The sequence below is a fragment of the Choloepus didactylus genome, chromosome 3 (assembly GCF_015220235.1).
Source record: "Choloepus didactylus isolate mChoDid1 chromosome 3, mChoDid1.pri, whole genome shotgun sequence".
Taxonomy (NCBI): domain Eukaryota; kingdom Metazoa; phylum Chordata; class Mammalia; order Pilosa; family Megalonychidae; genus Choloepus; species Choloepus didactylus.
Genome location: NC_051309.1, coordinates 177,988,635 through 178,012,824, shown reverse-complemented (window position 1 = coordinate 178,012,824; position 24,190 = coordinate 177,988,635). Strand labels below are relative to the sequence as shown.

The 24,190-nt window shown below is 38.2% G+C and overlaps 2 protein-coding genes across 3 annotated transcripts in view; both read left to right on the top strand.

Moving 5' to 3' along the window:
* LOC119529992 (E3 ubiquitin-protein ligase MARCHF1) overlaps positions 1-24,190 on the top strand; it is a 581,433-nt gene that overhangs the window by 476,890 nt on the left and 80,353 nt on the right. For both annotated transcript variants that reach the window (XM_037830956.1, XM_037830955.1), the window contains one exon: positions 8,719-8,798. In XM_037830956.1, the coding sequence (XP_037686884.1) occupies positions 8,719-8,798 (80 nt within the window). The remainder of the gene's footprint in view (positions 1-8,718; positions 8,799-24,190) is intronic.
* Positions 8,825-15,347, top strand: LOC119529991. The gene has a single exon (XM_037830954.1). It carries the CDS (start codon positions 8,988-8,990, stop codon positions 9,963-9,965), a length of 978 nt encoding a protein of 325 aa, XP_037686882.1. The 5' UTR covers positions 8,825-8,987; the 3' UTR covers positions 9,966-15,347.

The window sequence follows — 24,190 nt, the reverse complement described above, 5'->3', positions numbered from 1 at the left end:
CTCAAAACTCTGTGGAATACAAATTGAAAAGGAGATAAATGGGAGGCAATGAGAACAGAGAGGAGAATATTGCATTGGTTGAGGGAAGGGCCAGGATCTGGAAAAAGACCTGCTTGCAGTAGAAGTTAGATAGGGCAAAACCTGAAACTAGAGCATACAGGTGATGGGAAGCACATACACCTCAGAAGTGTGGGAGGTATCCAAGCCAGCAGGTGCATTAGCGAGAGCCAAACTACCTGCCTGTACAGCCCAAATTAAACCTCCAGAATCTGAGCTTATATTTTCACAGCAGCAAAGTCTGTGCAGGTAATTTACTTCGGAAGTGATCCCTAAGCTGCAAGCATGAGGGAAAAGGGAAAGCGAGACAGAAAAGGAAGGGAAGCCAATAGAAGGGGGTAGTACAGAGAAGTCACTAATGTGGCAACCGGTCTTGATTCCAGGATTTCCTGAGAAATGAGAAAAAAATGACCACCTGAAGGCCTGGAGCCAGGTGCATTTTTCTTCAGCTCTATCTGCCTTTGGTTAAGATTTGCCTGGGGATAATATTACTACACTTTGGGGTACGCTTTGTACAGTCTGTCACAGAGTGGACTTAGTTGATAGTCGGCTAAGGAGAGGCTGCCATTCTCTTTCAGTGAAGCTTTCAAGAACATTAACAAAGCCAGTTAACTTCACTTCATAATTACCATTGCCCTATACTGTAAAATTGCTGGATCGACTGCATGCTTCCTCATCTACCTGCACCCCATCCAAGCCAGCAAAGGGTTTCTTATTATATTTGAATGTAAGTGACCCAGTTCCTAAATCCCATCTTGTGGGTCTGCATCCCATCATTATTTCTGGAACCAACTGTCTCAGTTTGTGTTCCCCCCAAAGCAGAACCTGACACAAGAATTTTGGTGCAGGTGGTGTATTTGGGAAGTTATGCAAAGATGAGAAATGAGGGAGCAGGGAAAATTAGACAAGGGAGGTGGAAAGGTCAATTTAAGGTACATTTTGAGGTCAGCAAAGGGGGCTTGAATTGGAGGGGACTCCTGAGATATATAGAGAATGTTTTTCAAAGTTGTCCTTGATAACAACAGGAGGATGGACCATTTATCCACAAGGTCCTGGCCCCTGTTTTTGCTGAGGGTTGCTTCAAGAAGTGTGAATTCCATCACATTCAGGCTGCACTTGTGCAAAAATATAAGCTCCCATGGAATTAGGAGTAGAAAGTGGAAACTATATGGTGCTCACTTGAGTTGGAACATCGTTACCCTGAAGTTAGCTCCCACAGTTCACTACAACTGCAGCTGAAATTAGAAGTGGACTGAGGAAATGGGATGCAGGGCACTAGAGATAACTTCCTAAATCTGTTTCTCTATTTGTCTCCTAGAATGCCTATATTTTACTAAGTAGATTGGATACTATTAAGGTTTCTCAACTCCCTCATGGAATGTTCCTGTTCATTCAGAAAACAGGTCTAGCTCTCAGCACTAGTCCTCTATCTTCCACTGTCCCAGTGTCTCAATGTTGAGTAGATGCAAAGCTTATCTTGGATATGGTCTGTATCAATAGGAGTTGATGGCTGCTTCCATTTGAAAAGCAGCAGGTGAAATGGGCTGGTACTTCAAACCAAACTCACTGCCATGTCCTCCATGCTGACAGTCATTGTCCATCTCTGTTCTCAACTGTCTGTTTCAATAGGAAGTTTTGTTAGCTGAGTGGGGCTTCACTCATTGGCTTTCTAGTGACTCTTAGGTCAGACTAGATGCTGAATCATTAGTTGTAGTTGCTCTTTTTGTCCTTCTCAGTGAATTAAGGCTTGCTCTAAGTCATTCCCCTAATGACAGAAATTGCCAAATGTAGATTTGTCTTTCCTTTTCTGAAAAGATGTTTAGTTCCTTCCAAAAATTGGTTTGCCAAAAAGAGCTTTAAGACAACTGGTCATGCTACTCTCTTCTAGTTTTTTGCTGTCTAGCCTACATCTCACTTTCTGCACCATTTTTATCACACAGGGTTATGGCCTCTGCTTCAAGAGAACTTACTTCTTCACCTAGATTTTGTAACCAGCCTATGATGCAGATGCTTGCTACACAGTTTTGTAGGAATCCCACAAGAGTCTCAGCATATGTTGGGGTAAATTTTGCACAATAGTGGGTGAGAAACACATGATTTTCTAAAAGTGATTTCAGTCCTCCTCTCTTTGAACCACCATTACTGCTGGTGGTAAGAAATGTCTGATCTTTCCTAAAAAGGACTCTAGTCTCTACCAGTTCAGAACTTGATCAAATTAAATCTTTCAGAGTTTCTTCCCATTTCTCTTCAATTTTCTGAATACACTGGGTCAGGGACCTCTAGAATTCAGTACGCCAGGCTTTTACCAGATCTGCTAATGTGTCTGTGGCTCGTGGATGACGTGATCAGCTCTCTTGTTACGGTCAAGCAAGGCTCTGCCCTTATGACCCATTTTAGCATTCAGGGCCAAAGAGAAGAGAGAATCATGTGCCTTGCCATGTGACACAGGAGCCAAGGATCACTGGCAGCCAATCTTTCATGGTATCTACTATAAGCAGCTTAGAAAACTAAAACATCTGAAATGGGTTGGATTTAAACGATGAGAATTTATTAGCTTACAGTTCAAGGCTGTGAGAATGTCCAAGTCAAGGCATCATCATCAAGGCGATACTTTCCTCCTGAAGACCAGCTGCCAGAGATCCTTGGCTCCTCTGCCACATGACAAGGTTAATGGTAGCATCTACTGGTCTCTCCCTTCCCTTCCATGTTTCATTGACTTTCATCTTCTTGCTCCCATATCTATCTATCTATCTATCTATCTATCTATCTATCTATCTATCTATCTATGTCTCTCTCTGTCTCTCTCTGTCTCTCTCTCTCTCACCATTCCATTTATAAAGGACTCCAGTAAGAGGATTAAGACCTATCCTGAATGAGTAGGTCATGCCCTAACTGAAGTAGCCTCATCAAAAGATCCTATGGGTTTACACCCACAGGAATGGATTAGATTTAAAAGCGTATTTTTCTAGGGCACATACAGCTTCAAACCACCATAGAGAGTGTCTTCTTTGGCCAAAGCCAATGGTTCTTAACTCTGGATGCATATTAGAGTCCTTTGGGCAGCTTTTAAGGAATACTGAGGCCCAGATCCTCAGCCTTGCACTCCATTTATCAGTGAATTTGGAGTCAGGACCAGGCAGAGGTAACCTTTAGCCAAGATTGAGAATCACTGACCTAAGTCTGTTTTGTATTTTCCTCCTGAAAGAGCAAATATCATTGAAACCATTGAGACAACATGAATGAATAAGAAGTATTCTAATATGTCAACATTAGAGTCCTATTACAACTCTTGGACATTCTACGAAGTAGTTGTCAAGTAAAAGAGTTCATGTTATCCTCCTAAAAATCCTTTGACGTAGGTTTTATTATCGACTGCATTTAACTGAAGGAGAAAGTTTAATTCAAAGTGGTTAAAGAAGCAAACACTACCACTTAAATACTGAGAAAAATGCAAATCTAGATTCTTAATATTAACAACTTATGACATCATCATTAACATGATTAAAAATTTTTGTCCTATTTTTAAAATTCAAGATCCCACATCACAGAGATAATCACTGCTATTGGTTGAAAGAATACTCCTCTAGATTTTTCTTATGCATATGCTGAAATCCATCATAAAAATTTGTTTACCCAATGAGATCACACTAGCTTTGAAAAGTGCTTTCTTCACTTAAAAATATATCATATAAATGGGTGTGTGTATGTATATGAGGGTGTTTGATGTAGCTCATTCCTTTTAATGTTGTAGATGTTTTATGGTAAATAATGAGTGAACATTTGGATTTTTTTCTAATTTCTTGCTATTACAAATAATTTTATAATAAACATTCTTACAAATATATCTTTGGGAAAATGCAAGAGTTTTAGCAAAATTAATTCCTATGAATGGAATTTCTGACTTAAATAGTATAGGCATTTTCTTTTTTAATAGCTTACCAAATTGCCCTCCAAATATGTTTTACCTATTTACACTTAGGTCAACTATATGGAGCAAAACTTTGTTTCCCCACCTCAACTATATTGGATATTTATCAATCTTTTTAAAATGTGCAGATCTGATAAGTGAAAATAGATACACATTGTCAAGCTAATTTGTATTTGTTTGTTTAGTGAGATTGAACATCTTTTTAAATATGGCTTATGACAATGTTTAATTCCTTTTATGTGACCTAGCTGTCTGTATGTTTTACTCCTTTTTCTGTAAGATCAATCAACTTTTCTTTCTTGATCTGTGAGAGATCTCTGAATACTAGAGAAATTAGCTCTTTGGCTATCATTTGTGTTACAAAATATGACATTATTTATGGCTTTGAGTTTTGTTTGGGCAGCATGTTTATGTGTGAATGTATGTTTCTTTTTATAAATCAGAATTTTTTTATTTATTAAATTGTGCTTATCAGTCTTTTACTATATTAATTTTTTTTTGTTTCATGTCGTCATAAGAGTGAGCTCCTCTTTTACAATATTGTAAAAATATTCAATTATTTTTCCTTCTTATATTGCTATGGTTTAATTTATTACATTTAAGTCTTTCATCTGCCTAAAATTTACTTTAGTATAAGCAGTAAGTTAGGAATCCAGCTTTATGTTTTCTCAAATGAATAGTCATGCTTCCCAGAACCATTTACTTAACAACTTGGCATTTTTCTACTGATCTGAAATGTAACTTGATTATGTCTCAAGGTGTGTGTATGTGTATACATATATTTCTAGACTCTTACTTCTATTCCAAAGATGTGTCTCTTTATTTGCTACCGAGATATTCTTTAATTTGTGAAGATTAACTGTATTTCAATATTGGGTAAGGGTCTTGCACTCATACTCCCACTTAGCTTTATTAAAGGATTCTCCTGGAAATTTCCAGTGTTACTTTTTTCAGCTAGTCTTTCAAAAAACTTTATCACATTTAAAAATAAAACACCCAGTTAGGATTGTGTGTCTATTTCTTTTCTCCATCCTGGGTATACTGAATCTTAATTCTTTCCCCTGCTTAGTCAGTCCTGGACAAATATAATCATTTACATTTGCTGCTGAACATCTGCCAGTGACTTTCCCTTCATTTGTTACAGTCCAAACTTTTTGGTGTAGCATAAAGGGCTTCTCTGTCTACTTCTTTAACCTGGCTTTCCACCACTTCCTATCTCACTCATCCCCTTCCCTCCAGTCTTTACAAAATGGTCTGTAGTTCTCAAGCCCTGTCCTCTCTCCCTTGTGCTCTGATTCTTCTCCATGTCTGGACTGCACTGCCCCACTTTATTCAGACTTACTCTTTCTTGGTCAAGTGTCATTTCTTCCGAAACACTTACCTTAAATTCCTTCTTTTCTAAAGTTAGGTGTCCTTGCTTCATCAGAGCTCCCATTACTGGGCTCTTTCAGAATATGCTGAGCTGTATCAAAACTGCCTGTTTATTTATATCTCTCTTCCACTAAACAGGAATCGCCTTCAGGGTGCCATCTGTTTTTTGATCCCCAGCACCCAGCATAGCATCTGTTAAATAATAGAACCTTAATTCACATTTGCTTAGAAAATGAACCAAAAATGGCACAAGCCAGGGTTCAGTTTTTTTCAGTGTGTTTCCTTAACAAGAGTCAGCTCATCAAATTAAAGCAATCATAATTTAGGTGCTGTTTTACATGGGCATGGGTAGTTTGAGAGAGGTGATCTCAGGAAGTACAATGAGGGGGTGGGGAAAATAAGACAGAGAAAGGGGAAAGCCAAGAAAGGGTGTGTTAATGATTTGGGAACAACTTCTTCTTGGGACCCAATGAGAAGTTCCCTGGAAGTCACTCTGGAATTGTCCCTCTGGATACTGGAGAAGCCGAGGCATTTATCCACCAACCGCAGCCCCAGGATTGTCCCCAAGGTTTATTAACTTACCCCACACTTCCAGATTTGTGCCTGTGTACAGGCAAGTATGAACACATGGGACCAGAGAAGACCTAGGAGAAGCAGAGAGACACGGCCCTGGGAGGGTTGCAGTAAGTGGACAGGGGAACTTAGAGGAGGGCTGAGGTATGGGCTGGGCATGCAGTGTCTGCCCCAGTAGCTCATCAGCAAACTGAACACATATATACTAACATTGGACATAAGCTATTTAAGGTGTCTTAATGGGCAACAAGGAATGATTTCTGTTCCCTTCAAAATACTTAAGGGTTATGGACAAACACTTTTTGATTCAGTGTCATTGTAGATCAAAACACTCCTCAAAGGAAAGCAGCATGTTTTTAAAGTTCTGTGTTTTTATCCATTGGTAAGTCACTTTTCCATTTTGACCTGTGAGGTTAGAAAATTTGTTCTACTTGTCTGTTTTCAACATCTTTGCCTATTTAGCATCACAGAAATGACTTTGGCATATAAATAAATAGCCATGGATACCCATTATGATGCTCAACATAGTGTGGTTCACATTCATAACAGCATTCTCTGTGATTTGAGGCCACTTTGGATGGCAGCATTTGCTTTTTTAAAAAGAGGGTGATTAGTGAACTTAACAGATAACCTTTACTTCATTCCTGCTGTATGCAAAGCCCCTACAAACCACTGTGGATACACATGGAATAAGAAGTGTGCAGTGTTAAAAAATTTAAGGCTTACTGCTGAGAGATAGAAAAGCTTATGTTTTATAAAAATTGGCAACATACACATTCAAAGGATGCAGAGTTAGATGAAGTTAATCTGTAAAAAAAAATCTCAAAGAAAGTGAGTTATGATGCAAGTGTTAAACAGAAAAGTATAAATCAGAGGTGTGCAGGTGTATATGTGGGTATTGGAGCATGTCGAGAGTGCCATCCTTCCTTCTCGGCCCACTGTTTGCTCCACCTGAAATACTTTAAATCATTTTTTAATAGCCCTATTTGCCTTTTAAGATTAGCTGAAGTGTCACCTCCTGTATTCATTCCTTACCACTCCTGTTACAAAGTATCACAAACTCTTACAACAACACGTTTATTATCTTACAGTTCTGGAGGTCAGAAGTTCTAAACCCAAGGCTTGGCAGGGCTGTTTTCCTTTAGGAAGTTAGGGAGTTTACTTTTCCCAGCCTCTAGAGGTAGCTATGTTCAGGGCCCCTTCACCATCTTCAAAGCCAACAGTGTAGCATCTTCTCTGCTCTCTGACCTTTGCTCCCGTCCTTACTTCTCTCTGACCCTAATTCAACTGCCTACCTAAGAACCCTTGTGATTTACCCTGGCCCCACCTGAGTAACTCAGGATACTCTCTTTATGTCCAGCCCTTAACATAATCATATCTACAAAGTCCCTTCTGCACTGTGAGGTAACATATTCACAGATTCCTGGGAAGAGGACATGGACATGTTTGAGGGCATTATTAAGTCTACTGTCCCTCCTCTTGAAAGTTTTCTGACCTCTTGATTTAGAATTACTTCCTCTTTCTCTAAATCCCACAATTAGCATTGTATAGCTCTAACAGGAGAGCTTTTAGAATTATTTTGAAATTTGGAGTCTACCTTTCTATCTTTACTGTAGTTTTCTGGGTGGAAAAAAAAATGTGTATTTCATCTGTGCAGTCAGATAGACTTGAATCTGGACCCAGGAATCTCTTAGCTTCCTACCTTGTAAAGGAGAAGAAACATATTATCTGGTGGAGAAGAAAATGAAGAGTGGAGTCAGATGCCCGGCTCAAATCTCCACTCTACCACCAACCGTTGAGCAGCCTCTGATGCTCAGTACCCCCAGTAACATGGAAATAATTATAGCATTTACCATATAGTTTCTTGTGAATATTATTGGATGAATATATAAAAAGTGCTTAGATTGTTGACTGGCACATAATATTCACTTATAATTGTTGGTTATCATTTCCCACTTGTGAAATACTCTAAGGATTAGAGTGACAGTAGGGCACAGCAAAAAGTCTGGCACACAGTAAATTCTCAGTACCTTCTAGCTTTTGAATTATTATTACCTTCATCATTAGAATTTAAACACAAAAGGTGAAAGACTTCAAATAGAGGAAAGAAGAGCTGTTTCAAAGGTAGGAGTTTAGTGAATTGTATTAAAATTTCCATCAATAATATGAATTATTTCAGGCTTTCTTATTTTCAGCTTTGTATGGTGACAGGGTTAAAAGACAACATTAAAAGTCAACAGTGTTGTGATGGACAGATTTTATTAATTTCAATGACTGAATAATAATAATAACCATAGGCTTCTAATATTGCAAAGTATTTTCAAATATACTACCCCATGTAATCTTGACCTAACCTAATGTTAACTTCAGGCAATGTCTAGGAATTTAATGTCTATTTGATTATTTAGGCTTCTCACATTATTATCACACTTGTCATTTAATAACTCTACAATCTTTTATGTTATAGGATCTTTTATGTCTACAACTTGAGCCATTCCTTTCAAATGTTTACAGTAAATAGAATAGAAACTGTGGAATCATCTTCCTCTCTCACAAATGAAGCAACAGCAAATTAATACAGCAAGCATCTCAGCTGTTCCAAGTTCCTCAAATAAGTTTTACTTTTGCAGACCAAACCCTCTTACTTCCTGTATTCTGTGAGCTGCGTTACAAGCAACATGACCGGCAGCCACATTTGTTGTAATTTTTTAAATATGTGGAAAAAAAGCAAGATATCAACCATGTATTACGTTAACCAAGATGCCAAATTATCTAACTTGTTTCTCCAGGCAAGCAGTCCAACAACAGGGACAGCTCCCAGGAGCCAGTCAAGGTTGTCTGTCTGTCCATCCACTCAAGATATCTGCAGGTAAGTGCTAAGAAAATGATCCTATTCAATCTTTCTTTTAGATCAGTGTTTTGTATTCTTGGTTTGTATTGTGAGAATGTATGCTCTTGCTTCTGCTTTACATTGTCCACAGATAATTTTTACTGGCCTCAGTTTTTTTTCCTTAATTTCATTTTCTTCAGTTGATTTCTATTTACCAATTTCTGATCCATGCTATCATTTTCATCTTTCTCTCTTTATGTTTTTTACATGGTTTTCCTCTCCATTCCCATTTCCCATCCTTTGCCTACTGCTCTGTCTAGATCTGCCATCTTACATGACATGTCAGAAGATGCATTTGAGCCCTGCACCCCTGTCGTGGTGCTGAGCACTGCTAGGAAGGAGTCTGGTAAGAAACCTCTAAAGCGGAGGTCTAGGAGGAAGAGAAGGACCTCTGGGAGATGTGAACATGCAGAAGAGCAAATAAGAGGAAGAAGAAATGATTTTCACCTCGAAATCTCAAGCCCCAGATGGAATGAGCTACACACAGACTCTTCAGATTCATCATCCACAGATGAGGGTCATTGGATTCAGGCTAAAAGAAGAGCTCAAGTTAAATTCAGACTGTCACGAAGAAGAAGGAGAAATAATAAACCATGTGAAAACATGGATGGTTCTTCTACGCCTAATGGAATTCAACTTGTTGACTGGGAAGCCAGAGGTAAAAAGCAACAAGAGCTGGTTGAATGTGAGAGTTGTTCTTTAAATCTCCAAAGAGGAAAAGGTTCAAGGTACCAAGAATGCAATCTTCCCCTGCCTAGAGGATCCTTTGAGATCAAAAGACCCTTGAGGAACCATGAAGAAAACACAGGCAGATTCCACCACAGAAACCCTCAGCTCTTGCCTGGTCTTAGGCAAAATGAAACAACCAAGAAAAGATTTTCACAGAGAGATTCCAGCACAGTTCCCGAGGCTGGCAAACCTGTGGATGATGCAGGGACCCAGGTGAATAACTCTGTTCAGAAGCCTCCTGCCACCTATGATGAAGGGTCTGAAAATTTAGAAGCATGCAGGTCAGTCACTACTGAGAAACACTTTAAGCCATCCAAATATACTTCTTCCTGCTGTGAGTTAGGTGTGTATTTGACACCAGCACTCCCGCCCAAGCATAGCATTTATTCATACTGCTCTTTCTCCGATTGGATATAAGGTGATAAAACAAGGTGGGTATGAAAAGAGCAATGCTAAGGTATCTATGGGTTTTGAAAACTGTTACAGAATAGAATTAGATTTCCCCTTCTCTTCCTTGTAATTGGAATACTGATTTATCCTGGCAAAGGGACTGACGAACCAGTTGAGTCTTGTATACATTCTAATTAAGTCAAGAATAGGGGAGGAAAACAGTGATCATTTAGAAACCTCAGATCCCTCCATGTAAATTTGGTAAACTGGTCACACCCTGACAGAAAAATATTCAAGGTTTGGGTTATTTAAGGTCAGATTTTTGTATCATATGAGTCTTCTCTGCTGTTAGTGCTAATTTGTTCTCCATTTGTCTGACTCAGCAGGTGAGTCAAGACTGAAAGGGCACAGAAGTAGGTCATGAACACCTGGGTGGGATTATTGGAACTTTTAGGGAAGAAGGCCACATTAACTTTACTGGTAATCATATACTAAATTGTTTCAGTATTTAGAAATTTCAGAGCTATGAGGCTGCTTTCTTGCACTTTTTTACCCTACAGCATATATTTTCAAAGGAACTAATGTTCAAAGAATTATAGGCATAGCCATGCTAATATGCATACATGAAACACTGTAAGCAAAACAAGTATTTTTAACTTTTCATATTATACACAATCATTTAAATTGGTTGGATTTTGTTTGTGAGCTAGTGAAGTGTTTTGCCATGTAATGCTTGGTTATTTTGGTTCGCCTTTCTGAAAGTTGAAGTTTCTTTATAAAACATGTATGCATGTTTCATGTGGATCATGTGACTCAGAGAATGCTGTCCATGCCTGTTGGGGGCAGGGTGGAGAAGGGAATTAGCTCTGGATCTGAATAATATTAGAATGGATTATGTCTTTGAAAGTTCCTTAAGATGGTCATTCATAAAATGTTCACTTATTCATTCAACAACTATTCATTGAGCATTATTATGTATCTGGAATTATCTTAGGCATTGAAAATATTGTACTACATAAGATTTGTATGATCTCTGACATTGTAAACTTGCAGTCTAGTGGGGAAAGCAGGTACAAAACAAACTATTTCACAATGAATATGTAATTACAATTGTGAGAGGAGTTATCAGAGCATATAACAAGGTGGCCTAACCTATCCTAGATCAGAGAACAACTCTGAGGAAGTGACAAGCAGACTGAGGCCCAAACATGACAGAAATTGATCAAGGAAAAAAGCAAGAAAGAGTGTCCAGCATGAAGCAAGGAGGAAGAAAGCTTGGCAGGCCAGGGAACTGAAACCGGGTATTATGGCCAGGGTATGATGAGTGAGGGGAGGAGGGGAGGATGGAGAGCACAGAGGAGTCAGACCATACAGGGCCATGTAAAACATGGGAAGGGCTTTGAACTCTATCCCTAAAGCATTGGAATTTAAGAGGAATTTAAAAGGAAAGTAACACCATTTGATTTGTATTTTAATGTACATTTCTTGTAATCTTTAGAACACAATTTAAGTGTGTCTTGCAGAAAGGTTAGAGGGTGGCCTAATGCACACCTCCTGGTCTAGCTAAGAATTCCCCACTTGCAACCATCTGTTGTCATTCCCCAAATCCACTTCCAGTATAATTTAATGAAAGACAGTCAAAGAGGCTAGTAGTGGTTTTAATGGTTATTGGAAAAAAGGCAATGCTTGCAATTAAAGTCACAGTGACTGTTTCTTTTAATGTAGAGGCACTGCTCTGGAAGAACATTTTTAAAGAAAGGATATTTAACCTAGACTTCTATCCATGAAAATGAGATAAACAGGCCTATAAGTGGTTATTTCTTGCTGTGGGTTAGCAAAATACACCAACTAAGCGAACACCATAAGCAGCCCATCATACGAGATGCTGGGGATAAAAAGTGGCAAAAGACTTTGATTCTCCCCTTAAGTGGCTTATTATTAGTGGGAGAGATTGATCTCACTCTGGAAAAGACAAAAGTTCAAGATAGTACATGGTGAGTGTGAGAACAGTGGTAAAAATCTAGAAATACTGCAGGAATTTGAAGAAAGAAAAGTTGCTGAGAGCTGGCACTCTCCAGAAACCCCTGATGAAGAGGTGAGGCTCGGGCTGAGAAGAGGAGAATTTAGATTGGCAGAGATGCATGGATGGTATCACAGGCATTCAAGGCAGGGGAAATTCTGTTAGCCGAGACGGGGATGAGAGAATGAGCACTGTGCATTCCAGAACTTTGCATGAACTTGTGTGACTAGGTTGGAAGGTTTTCATAGATTAATAAGAACTAAGATTTTTTTAAAGATTGTGAAGAAAACTTACATATCATTCCAAGGAGTTGAACTCTATTCTGTACATCCATGTTTTCAGATTGTTCCAGTGGGTCTCTTGAGTTCAAGGGAGGCTACCTCAAAAGATGACAGAAGGTCAAGGGACTGGTGATCCCTGTGCATTTTCAACCAGAGACCTTTCATGAGTATCTCTTTCATATGGTGAGGTTCAATAATATGTCTGGAAAAAAAAAAATCCACTGCAAAAAATAAGGTAAAAAAGCCACTGCTAAATGAAATAGGTCTGATGAAGGATAACATATTCAGAGTGGTCACTTGTGTCCTTGAGGATGTATTGGGAAAGGAACCTGGATTTAAGAGAATGAGTTGTGATATAGTGGAAGTATCCTACCTTGAGGTAAGTGGGGTGAGGATGACAGTGAGTAAAGAAAGGGGTAACAAATTGCATTGGCGTTCCACCAAGTGAATAGGAATAGTCTTAGTGCTTGGATGTCATGAAAGCATGAGACAGAGAATTCAAGGATGACTCCAAAGCATGGAACTTGGGAAACAATAAATGCCAATGTTACTGACAAAGGCAGAGAGGTCAGAGGCAAATTGGTTTGGGAAAGAAATGGTGAATTCAGTTGCAAGCAGACTATTTGGGGTCACAGTGACATTCCAGAGTCAACTGTCAGGCAGACAATTTGAATCATGAGATTGAAATGCAGAAGGACAGTCAGGGCTGGGTCTGGATAATTTTTCTATCATTACTGAATTATACACAGCCTGACACTGAACAACTTCATCTATGCTGTTGTGGTGCATATGATTTATTAGCACAGGGAAACAGAACTCAGATATTAAAATCTTCTCAAGGCCATGGGAAGGCACATAGATTTGGGAATCATTCCCAGAGAGGTAATGGTGTTGCCTGGAAAGTGAATTAAATCTCTAATTGAAATCATACATAGGAGAAAAGCTTCTAAATGGACACAGTTTGAGCACCAGGGTTCCCTGGGTCAAAAGAAAGATGACCCATGAGAGAGTTAGCAGTTGCATATGAGCTCACCCTCCTGCTGCTTCAGACATGCAGCAGCAGGACCTGACTTAGCCACAACCACAAAGCAGAAGAAGCTCCCAAGTCCTTTCCTCTTTTCTGTTCCTGGCGTTTAGTGCCCTCATGGGCTCTATTCCCTCTTTCCCACCATCATCAAAGCCTGATTCAGAGAAAGCTTCTCTATTAGCCAGTTATAACTTAGAGGGAATTTAAATCATTGTGCTATTGCACCCCCAGTTGTGTATAGCAGGAAAGGCTTGGCCAGTATTTATAAAAATTTTCATTTAAAAAAGTGCATCAGATCACATTTGCCCTTCATCAAAACTCTTCAATCAATTCTTAATTGCCCTTAGTGGAAAGTTCAAACTCTTGGATACGATTTACAAGTCCCTATCATGTCTGTCTCTCTGACTTCAACACCCATGATTGACAGACTTATTCATGCTGGTCTGTTTTCAGTTCCCTAAAAGTGCCCAGACCAACCCCTTCTTCAGACCTGGAATGCCTTCACCCTGCCCCCATCTGCCTTTCACCAGATTTACTCAAGGTTACTCTTCTCATCTTGGCTTGAAGTTCATTTCTTTTGGGACATGTTCTTCCCCTAACCAATTCTCAGGTCCCCTGGAAGTCACTTTCATACCATAAACTTTCCTTGCTAACCTATAGTTATTTGTGTGAATGACTGTCAGGTTTGTCTGCTTTGTATCCAGAGCACCTGGAGCAGTGCCTGGGAGATGCAGCATATGCCCAACATATAGTTTTGGAATAGAGAGACTTCAGGAAAGAGTATGTTTCTCAAGCAGTCACTCCTACCATGTGAAATGATAGCACTAAGCGGTGGGCTACTTCACCTACTTTAGAGCCAACATGTTAAAAAGGCTCTGCACCAGTGGCTGTCCCACCTCAGCAGGCATCACCATCACCTGCAGGGCTTGTTAAAGCACAGATTGCTGGGCCCCACTCCCAAAGTTTCTGATCCCCTTAGACTGGGGTAGGGCCCTTGAATTTGCATTTCTAGAATGTTCCTAGGTGATACTGATGCTGCTGATGCAGGGACAACACTTTGAGAACCACTGTTCCATGCCACAAAGTCTCCTTGTGCTTGAGGTAGGAGGAGAAAGAGGAAAAGGAAGAGTTTGGGAAGCCAAATTATTATGGATGTCTCTAATTTTCTATTATATTCACTTGAATGCTGTCACGAAGCGTAATTAGATTACTTTCCTGTATTCAAATTGTCATACCAGTGTATTGATGGTCATGTCACTAAAACCATCGGCTAACGAAATCCCAACTTTATCAGGAACTTGGATGTCATGGTTTGTCTCTTGCTTCCCTGTGATACCACTTCCTCACCCCAACTAGCCCCATTTCTTAAATCAGCAGCTCCACAAATTCCCCTAATTTCCACATCTTTGACTCTTTTTTTCTTCTCCATTGTAGGTATCTAGTCTCCGACTAAATCTAATCATTTCTTTTTCCAGGAATTGCTCCTGCTCTGTGCCTTCTTTCTTATTGCCACTGTTCCATTTCAGGGCTTCTCCCCTCTTTGGTTCTCTCCCACACCCACCCTGTGGTTAGGGATGCTAACCACAGAGATGGGAAGTCTAGGGATATAGGTAGCCTCAGGGACTGCAGACACTCAGTGTGGCTCTCTCACTCACTCTCCCTCCTTCTCTCTGTTCTGTTTGCATTCTCTCCAACCACAGACAAGCTTCCTCTATATAGCAGAGGGAAGAGACAGCATGGACTGAAGTAGCTTCAGGCTTTCTTTTACCCAGCAGTGGCCTAATAGAAAAGAAAAATGTTCTCTTCAAGCATTTATACGTGAAATCTCAGGGAAGGATTATAATCAGCCTGCCTAAGGTCACATACCCATCCTTGGGCCAACCACTCTTACTGGGAGCATGGGGCATTGTGCTTGGAGCAAGTCCTTGGGAGAGAAGGTTAGGTTTAAAATGCAGCTATTGGCAACCCCATCAGAATCCTATGAGCTGGGGAAGGAACGTTTCAACAGTAAAAGAGCAGCACCAATACCAGAGGTAGTGAGAAAAGAATTATGAGCAAGGGGCAAAAAAAAAACAAATCAGTAGCTGTCAACTACACCACAATTGGATGACTTTCTCCACCTCGCCAACTGTCCATAGTTAAGTAGGCTTCAATATTCATCTCATTTTTTCGCCTTCTTCGTGAAGTTTTTGAAAATATTCTAGTGTACAGAGATCTTCTCTTTCTTGGAATTCTTAACACCTTTATAGACAATACCACGTATTTTTGGTTTTCAGTTATTTCTGATAGTTTTGTGTGTGTTCTCTTTTCCCTGCAGAATAAGTTCCCTGAGGGCAGAAATAATTTCTTGTACCTGTTTTGTGCCCTGTTCCAAAGTACTCAGAATAATTCTTGCATTTAGCAATTGCTAAAATATCACTTTAGGAATGCCTTTCGTAAACAGTGAATGCCACAAGGGGTGACTTGCAAAAACCATGGAGACAATAGTGGAAATTGGGTGGTACAGAGTAAAACAAATAAGGGATATGGAATTCCCTCCTGGTTTCTTTAAAAGAGGAATAGCCTAAAGGTAAATGATAGCTCCAGGTAATATTCTAGAAATAGCTTGGTTGGTTGGTGAGTTTGACGATATACTTTATATTACACATATTGCTAGGCATATTCTCATTTCTTCATTAAGAAATATTTTTGAGGAGACAGATGATAAAATGCCAAAAATAATCTATATTTCAACTATTTTTACTCTTGCAAGTTGCAATAATTTTAATTAGCAAGATAAAATTTCCCAAAGCTCAAAAAGTTCATAGCAGAAGACTACTTTTCAAAAGCAAAGAGATCATGCTTTTTGACAAAGTGCTAACATTTTTAAAATTGATTTAGATAATTTCTGGATAATACACCTAAGCTCCTAAGAGAATTATGTTTAAAATGGACTCTTTGTATCCCTGTCATCATATCTGTGAACTCATTCACACATTGAACAAATATTAATCGGAAATTTGTGTCAAGGCAATGTGCTAGAAGATGGAAATACAGTGGAAATGACAAAAGTGGTCCCATTTATCATGAGCTTTTATTTCCATTGGTAAGACAAATAATTCAACAAGCAGTTGTCATAAAAATAAAATAAGTCTATGAATGAAGCTAAAGGAGCACATTGCATTCTATAGAACAAAACAGGGTTATTTTTACTCCTGAGGAAGTAATAATTACAGAGAAATTCAAAGGAGAAGTAGGAATAGGTCAAGCAAAGTGAAGAGAGGCTCTGTTCCAGGCAAAGGAAATGGCATGTGTGAACACCCAGAGATAAGTGAGATATATATAAAAAGATTTTTTGGAGGCCAGAGCAGAGAGAATGAGGGGAAATGACAGCCAGTCATGGAGTTCCTTATCAACCATAGAAAGGAACTTGAAATTTGTCCTAATGACAAAGTTATGCATGCTTTTAAGAAGGAAAATGACACTATCAGTTTGCATTTTAGAAGATCACTCAGGCTGCTGATGGAAAATAAAGTGGGCAAGGCTGAAGCCAAAGGAAACCAATAGAAAGCCATTGCCATGTTCCAAGGAAGAGGTGGTGGTGGCTGTGAGAATAAAAAGAAGTGGGTGTATTTTAAACATCTTTGAAAGTAAATCACACAAGACTTGATAAATTATATATATATATATATATATATAGATATATATATATATAGATATATAGATATATAGATATATATAGATATATATCTGCTGTCAGGTTTCTGATTTAGAAAATTAGGTAGATTACAGTACTATTTGCTATTGAAAGAAAATACTGCTTGAGAGACAGATTTAAAAGGAGAATGTGAATTCAGTTTTAGACCTTATAGTTTGAGGGGCAAGCCAAATATCCAGAGATAGTTATATGGCATGATCTAGAGTTTAGAAAAGTTATCTAGATTTTAGATAAGGATTAGGAAGTCTTGAGCATATAGGTGGTAATTGTGGAGGTAATTGGTAGTATCTAAACTAAGACGATAAGCTCCAAAGAACCTTGTGGATATCAATAATAATGGCCTAAAAGAGAAAAGCCCACAGCAGGAAAGAGCAGAATAACCTGAAAGACAGGTGAAAACTCAAGAGTGTGTGAAGGAAAGATGGAGCTTAAATGTGGAGGGAGAGATGAGTTCAACGGTTTTGTTATTGTTATTTTCATTCAGAGGACCATTGAGGTTAGAGAGAGAAGATGAAGAGTCAGAAATTGAAAAGATAGTTTAATTATTAAGGTCCCACAGAGAAGACAGAAATGATGGGATCCAAAGCACAAAGTGGAAGCATTGGCCATGGCAAGGAAAATCGGTATGTCTTTCTTTGCAATAGAAATAAAAGAGGAAATGATAGGTGTGGATACGTGTAGATTTATAGGTTATAAAATTTATTTCTGTTGGCTTTGCAAGTTCATCTTTCTCAGAGTGAGGGGGTTGGTTGCAGGGTCAAACATCCAGCAAAATTTGAATTTCAGGTAAACAACATATTATTTTCATTGGGACATACTTATTCCCTTCAAGGGAAGCTGTTGAACACGGATGTAAGGGAATGACCTCATGAAATATCTGTTTCACATTTAGGACTGTTTTATGCAGGAATCCACAGATAAACTTGAAATTTAAAAACTAAGGGACATATTTTTTATAAACAAGGTTTTCAAAGTAGTACAGCATTTCAGTGAGGTAGTATGCTCTCAATATTTACTTAGAGAAAGAACATTATGCATCTCCTTCTTCCAATCATTGGGGAAACTGGGTTCATAGATACCATCTTGGTCACTATCCCATCTACTCTATGAGCAACCTTAGAATATGTGCACATGCTATCATCACCCTCATGGGGCATATTATTTCCTGGGGCCGCCTCTTTCCTTTCAGAGTCCCTAGTTGTAAGAAAGTTCTCTATTTTCTACCTGTTGATCCTAGATTTATATTCATCCGGTATTAGATATTTTTAAGACTTTTATTACTTATTCCGTTCCTTCTTTTTCTTACTTTTCTATACCATGGGTAGCAGACAAGCTGTTCAGAGTCTTCAATATAGAGGTGAGAAAGGTCACTTTAAGTGACCTAATTGGAAACATTCATTTCCAACAGATAACGGATTCTTAGGCAAGTTGGCAAATCTGTTCTCTTCCATGTGCTTTGCCTTTGTTTGGCTAAGTCTTGTAGGAACTAACATCTCTCTTTCTCTTGTTCATCTAATAACAGTTAAGTAGGTAGGAAATACAGGTGTGAATATTGTTGGTGACTTGCCAGAACTAAGACAGCTGGATCACATGAAGCCACAAGGTCTGACTTTCAACTTCTGATTTCTGTCTATTTGGAGCGGTCACACTTGGAAAAGGTACAATGGCCCTCTGTTCATTAATGTCATCATAAAATGAGGAAAATGGTATGTGCCATTTATCCATTATGATTACAATGTAATGTTTTAGAACTAATGTCTGTCCTTGAAATGAACAAATTCATTCATTTCAGTCCACAGTAAATATTCAGGTATATACTATGCTACTTTATTTAACAAAATAAGGGTTTCTCCAACAAAGAAAAACATTTATCACTATATATTTTAATGTTTTAAATGTTTGATATTATTTCACATGGTCTATCAGCATTTATCCCAGTAGTAGTTTGCATTTTCATTTTGTATGAATGAACAAAACAATGTATTGACACTGATATATGTAAATATATACATGAAACATGAGAAAATAACTTGAAAAGATTGTAGAAATGGCATTTTTAGTGTCTTTTTTAAATATCTTTTAAGAGATGCCCTGTTCTTAGCAGTTGTTTTTTGTTGTTCCCCTCTCCTCAATTTGAGAGAGAATCTTTCCAGGAATGGAATGACAATGCCATAAATAATACTGATTAATCTTAACTGGTTAATTATCTTACATGATCAGCCCAAGTGGATTGATTAATTGCCTTCTAATATGGTTAAACAAGTCACTCTGATGTTTGGAAATAGCATGTGTTCTGTAAGCAGATTATTTAACAAGTTGTGCTTTCAAAAAGAACAAAGAAAAAAATTGACATTTTCCTGCTTACAAAATCATATTAAAGTAGATTTGAATATCAGTCAGGAATTTTCCAACCTCAGAAAATGTCAGGCAAAAGTAGATATAAATATGATGCCCCTTCAGCCATATGTCAGTATTTGCATATTATAAGGCAGTTTATATTGTTCTAATGTTATCTTTTCTTTAATAATTTCTAAGTTTTTAAAATACTCAGTCATAATAAGGTGCAAAATGCTGGATTAGAAGGACTATTAAGTATATGTGCCTTCATGTGTCCAGGATTACAGTTATTTTGAATTATTTGCTACTTTTAATGAACTTATATTTGATTGGCAATGTACAATTCCCTTCTCTGTCTCAAAAAAGAAAAAAGCAAACAACTGTCTCTTCTCTCACTCACACAAATTCATTTTAAAAACCACTGTGTGTGTAATAAATTCAGGTTCCCTATATATTTATGCAAACAGAAAACTAATATGTGCATATAAACTGATAAATATTGGGTACAGATCTTGTCACTACCAAATCGTGATTTATATCGGAGCATTGATTTATAGCTTGACATTTTGTCCAGTTAAGTTCTCAGCTTCCTTATAACCATTGCAGAGTAGTTTTACATTCATTTAAAATCTTCTGCAGTCGTCCCCAGACATAGGGAAATTTAAATACCAGTATCTAATTTGGTTCAGAAATTAAAATGCCCCTGCAACAGGCTCAGTGAATTGTTTGTGACAGTTTTATGTTCAGCCCCCTCTTCTCCCTCCCAGCTCTGTCAGGTGTAAGGAGAACTCCAGGAGCTTATTAGTTCCTCTCATTCGCTTCCAAGTTTATGCAGAACTGAAAATGCCATAAAACAGAAGTTCCTGAGTTTGAGGAAGCTTCTTGGAAGTGGATTTTACTTTAGACATTACACTGAGAACTTACTTCTTTCCCTCAGGTTTGCCCAATGAATGATAATCAAAAATCTCTATTTTCTCCCTTGTTCTTATTTTGGCCCTTCTGAGCCCCATTTTGATGAATTCTGATGTTTTGGCTTTGGAAACTCTTTAATATGAGCTAGACCACAACTCTCTGAGGGTACAGTAAAATTAAAAATTTTCCCACACTTAAAGATGTTAACAATATGGAAAATAAAGGAGAATTGAGGAAGAAAAACATAACGGGATTGAAATAGTAGTCATATATTATCAAAATGCCCCAAGCATCAGAGGGATCCTGGCTCCAATAACATGCCAAAGCCTCAAAATTATATCACCTGTTCTGGTTTGCTAATGCTACCAGAATGCAAAACACCAGAGACAGATTGGCGTTTATAAAAGGGGGTTTATTTGGTTACACGGTTACAGTCTTAAGGCCATAAAGTGTCCAAGGTAACATGTCAGCAATCGGGTACCTTCACTGGAGGATGGCCAAAGGTGTCCGGAAAACCTCTGTTAGATGGGAAGGCACGTGGCTGGCGTCTGCTCCAAAGTTCTGGTTTCAAGATGGCTTTCTCCCAGGATGTTCCTCTCTAGGCTGCAGTTCCTCAAAAATGTCACTCTTAGTTACTCTTGGGGTATTTGTCCTCTCTTAGCTTCTCCAGAGCAAGAGTCTGCTTTCAACGGCCATCTTCAAACTGTCTCTCATCTGCAGCTCCCGTGCTTTCTTCAAAGTGTCCCTCTTGGCTGTAGCAGCTTGCTCCTTCTGTCTGATCTCATATAGTGCTCCAGTAATTTAATTCAGACCCACCCAATGGGTGGGCCAACACCTCCATGGAAATTATCCAATCAGTGTCATCACCCACAGTTGGGTGGGGCACATCTCCATGGAAACACTCAAAGAATTCCAATCTAATTAGCACCGATAGGTCTGCCCACACAAGATTACATCAAAAATAATGGCATTTGGGGGGACATAATACATTCAAACTGGCACACCACCCTAGGGGTAGAAAGGATCCAAGAGGTTCTCGGTATTTGCTGCATGTTAGACTCACAGGGGAAATTGAAAAACAAACAAATACTGCTGTCAGGGCCCTATGCAAAGTCTGCTGGAAGTGGAAGGTCAGCGGGTAAGTTTTTAAAAGCCCCTCACTTGATTGTAATGAGCAGCTGGGGTTGAGAACCACTGATATTTAGCCCAATCTCAGGTGAACATGTGACTTCTAGAAGACGTGTAAGTATTAAGAACCATACTTTGGGCAGCAGGTCCACCTGGCAGCACTTCTTTAATGTGGACACACTAGAACGGAATCTGGGGTACAGATACTTCCTCTCAGCTCCAAAAACTATCTAAATTTGGGACAGTTGTCAAACTTGAGACCCTTATTGGTGGAAATAGAAGAGAAAATTGTTTTTAGTAGATTTTATCTTGGATTAAACCTCAAAATTTCTCATCTGGTTGGTATAGAAAATTGTCATTCAGTTTAAAATTACACTATTAAAAATAATAAAAGCCCAGGGCTATCAAAGAGCAGTCCCTGCACAAGTAGCACCAAAATCACCTGAGAATTTGTTAAATATGCAAAATATTGGGCCCCAGCCCAAACCCGTTGAATTAGAAATTCTGGGGGCGAGACCCTACCCTCTGGGTTTGAACCAGCCCGCTAGGAGAGTCTGATGCACACTAATATTTGAGAACCACTGAAGTAGAAAATAGAGTTATGAAAACAGGCAGTTGTAATATTATATTTGTGCTGCAATGGGATTAGAGGCAGGGTGCTTTCAAGTATAAGGAAAAGGAGCCCTATGCAAGTCTGCGTGAGGGACAGCAAAACATAAAGCAAATTAAAGTATATGACATAAGTTTGTATTTGCTGATTTTCTGTTTCCTTTTTTAAGTTATTGTATGTGTGTAATCCAAAAGGATAGAATAAGTAATTAAGGAAATCAGGGCACATGAAAATGAAGGTAGAAAAATACTAATTCCATGAAAATGTGCTCACAAAGGTGCACTGCAAGTTTAATTCTCAAATGCACAGTTATCAGAGCAAAAAGAGTAACAGGAATCACAGGAAACAAACCAATTATTCAGAAGAAACACAACTTTTCCTGGTAATGGAGACTGACTGGACAAAATTTCTCTCATGGGTCTTTACAGTGAGGTCATTGTACAATATAGTAGATGACATCCTTGGCTACCTGCATTTAATAGATGCATTCAGTGGTAGTACAAGGGCTTTGACAATCAAGGATTTGGCAGAGGGCAGGATTAGGGTCCTATCATGAAACTATGGCGTATGTCAAGATTGGCTTGGAAGGATGGCTTCTCCAACTCCAAGACCCCCAAAGCAATTAACACTTGTGGGAAATGGAATGTCAAGGAAGCAAATGTTTGTTTCCACTGACAACCTGAACTTTTTTTGATAGTTAAATAGTTCAAGATCAGTCATCTCTTGTGTAACCACATAGTTTTCTATGATGATGATAAATTGTGCCTTTGTTAAAAGGACAATTTTAAAAATTGTATCATGTTTTGTTTTATTTTGTTTCATTTCATTTTTCATTTTAATCAAATAAAATGTGCTACTCCAGAGCCCACTGACTTTATAAGAAATACAAAGATGTATCACTAAATAAGTCATCTTGGCTTGCATATTTTTTAATCATTTTTCATGATCTACTACATATACTATAAAGTCATTTGTGGTAAAGAGAAAAAAGTGGAGTGATGTTACCATAATTTTACTTAAGAAGAACCTCAAAAGAGGGTAAAGGAGATTATGCTTCTTTCTCTCCACCACCCCGCCCACAGTCCCAAACACAGAACTTGTGTGACAAAATTCACTCATAGGTTGATACCACCCGGGTCTAAGAGCACTCACACCGGTTTCCTACTTGATCTCACAGCCCTACCCATCAACCTCTCTGGGGAGACGTCTAAGTCCAAATTCTACTCTCGGGAAAAATAAGGCCCACAAACATGTTTGTTTTTGTAGCCCCTTTATAATTAAGCCAGTGGTGAGTTAACTTGTAGATTAATTTTCAATATCATTACCACAAAATGTTGCAGTCAAGAAGACAAATTTCTTCAGTTCTATTTGCAACTGTTCCCCTACTTTTGTCAAATGCCATTAAGAGGCCAAACACAGGAATTAGCAAAGCTGAATCAATGGGACTAACTCATTGAGTTACGAACTAGATAGATACAGATAAAGATATAGATACAGATACAGATACAGATAGATATAAGTATAGATATAGATATATGATTTGTTTGAAAACTATATTTTTATGTTTAGAACTCTATATTATATGTGTGCATGTATATATGACAGATATATAATCTTATATACAACTTAAAACTGTTAAGCAAGAGCCTATGTTATTTGGATCTGTGAAATCAAACTGAAGCTATTTGCAGGTTATATTCACTATGTACTTCTTCAGATAGGATCCTTATAAAAGACGCTGCTTGGAATTAAAATATAATTTGAAAATGAAAGCAACTTTTGTTATTGTAACAGTCAAGCAGTTTCTAAACATTAAACTCAGAATTTTACTGTCTCTCTATATCTAGGCATCAAAAACCTTCCCTATCAGCCTCAAGAAAGTTAAAGAATCTTACTATGGTTTCATATTATATATCAACTACAAATCATCCAAAAACTAAAACAAAATGGTAATTTGTCATAACAGCAAGATATTCCTTGTTTATCTTAAATGATGTTTAGTGCAACATCATACTTGAGATAAAATACAATATTTACAACCTATGTTTCCCATTGCATCTTTCACTTTTGTACTTTTAGTGCACAAAAAAGAAAAAAGAACACATCAAAAAATGCTCTGCCTCTCATTAAACTCCATGATGAGGTTGTACATTTTTAAATTTTTATTGCTTCTATGTTCAAATAAAGACAGCTGCTTCAGAGACATAACAGAAAGGCAAAGATGGCAGGGAAAAAATATA

Bases quoted from the DNA above. Each gene is read 5' to 3' on its own strand.
- LOC119529991 (XM_037830954.1), top strand. From the start codon at position 8,988: ATGCTATCATTTTCATCTTTCTCTCTTTATGTTTTTTACATGGTTTTC.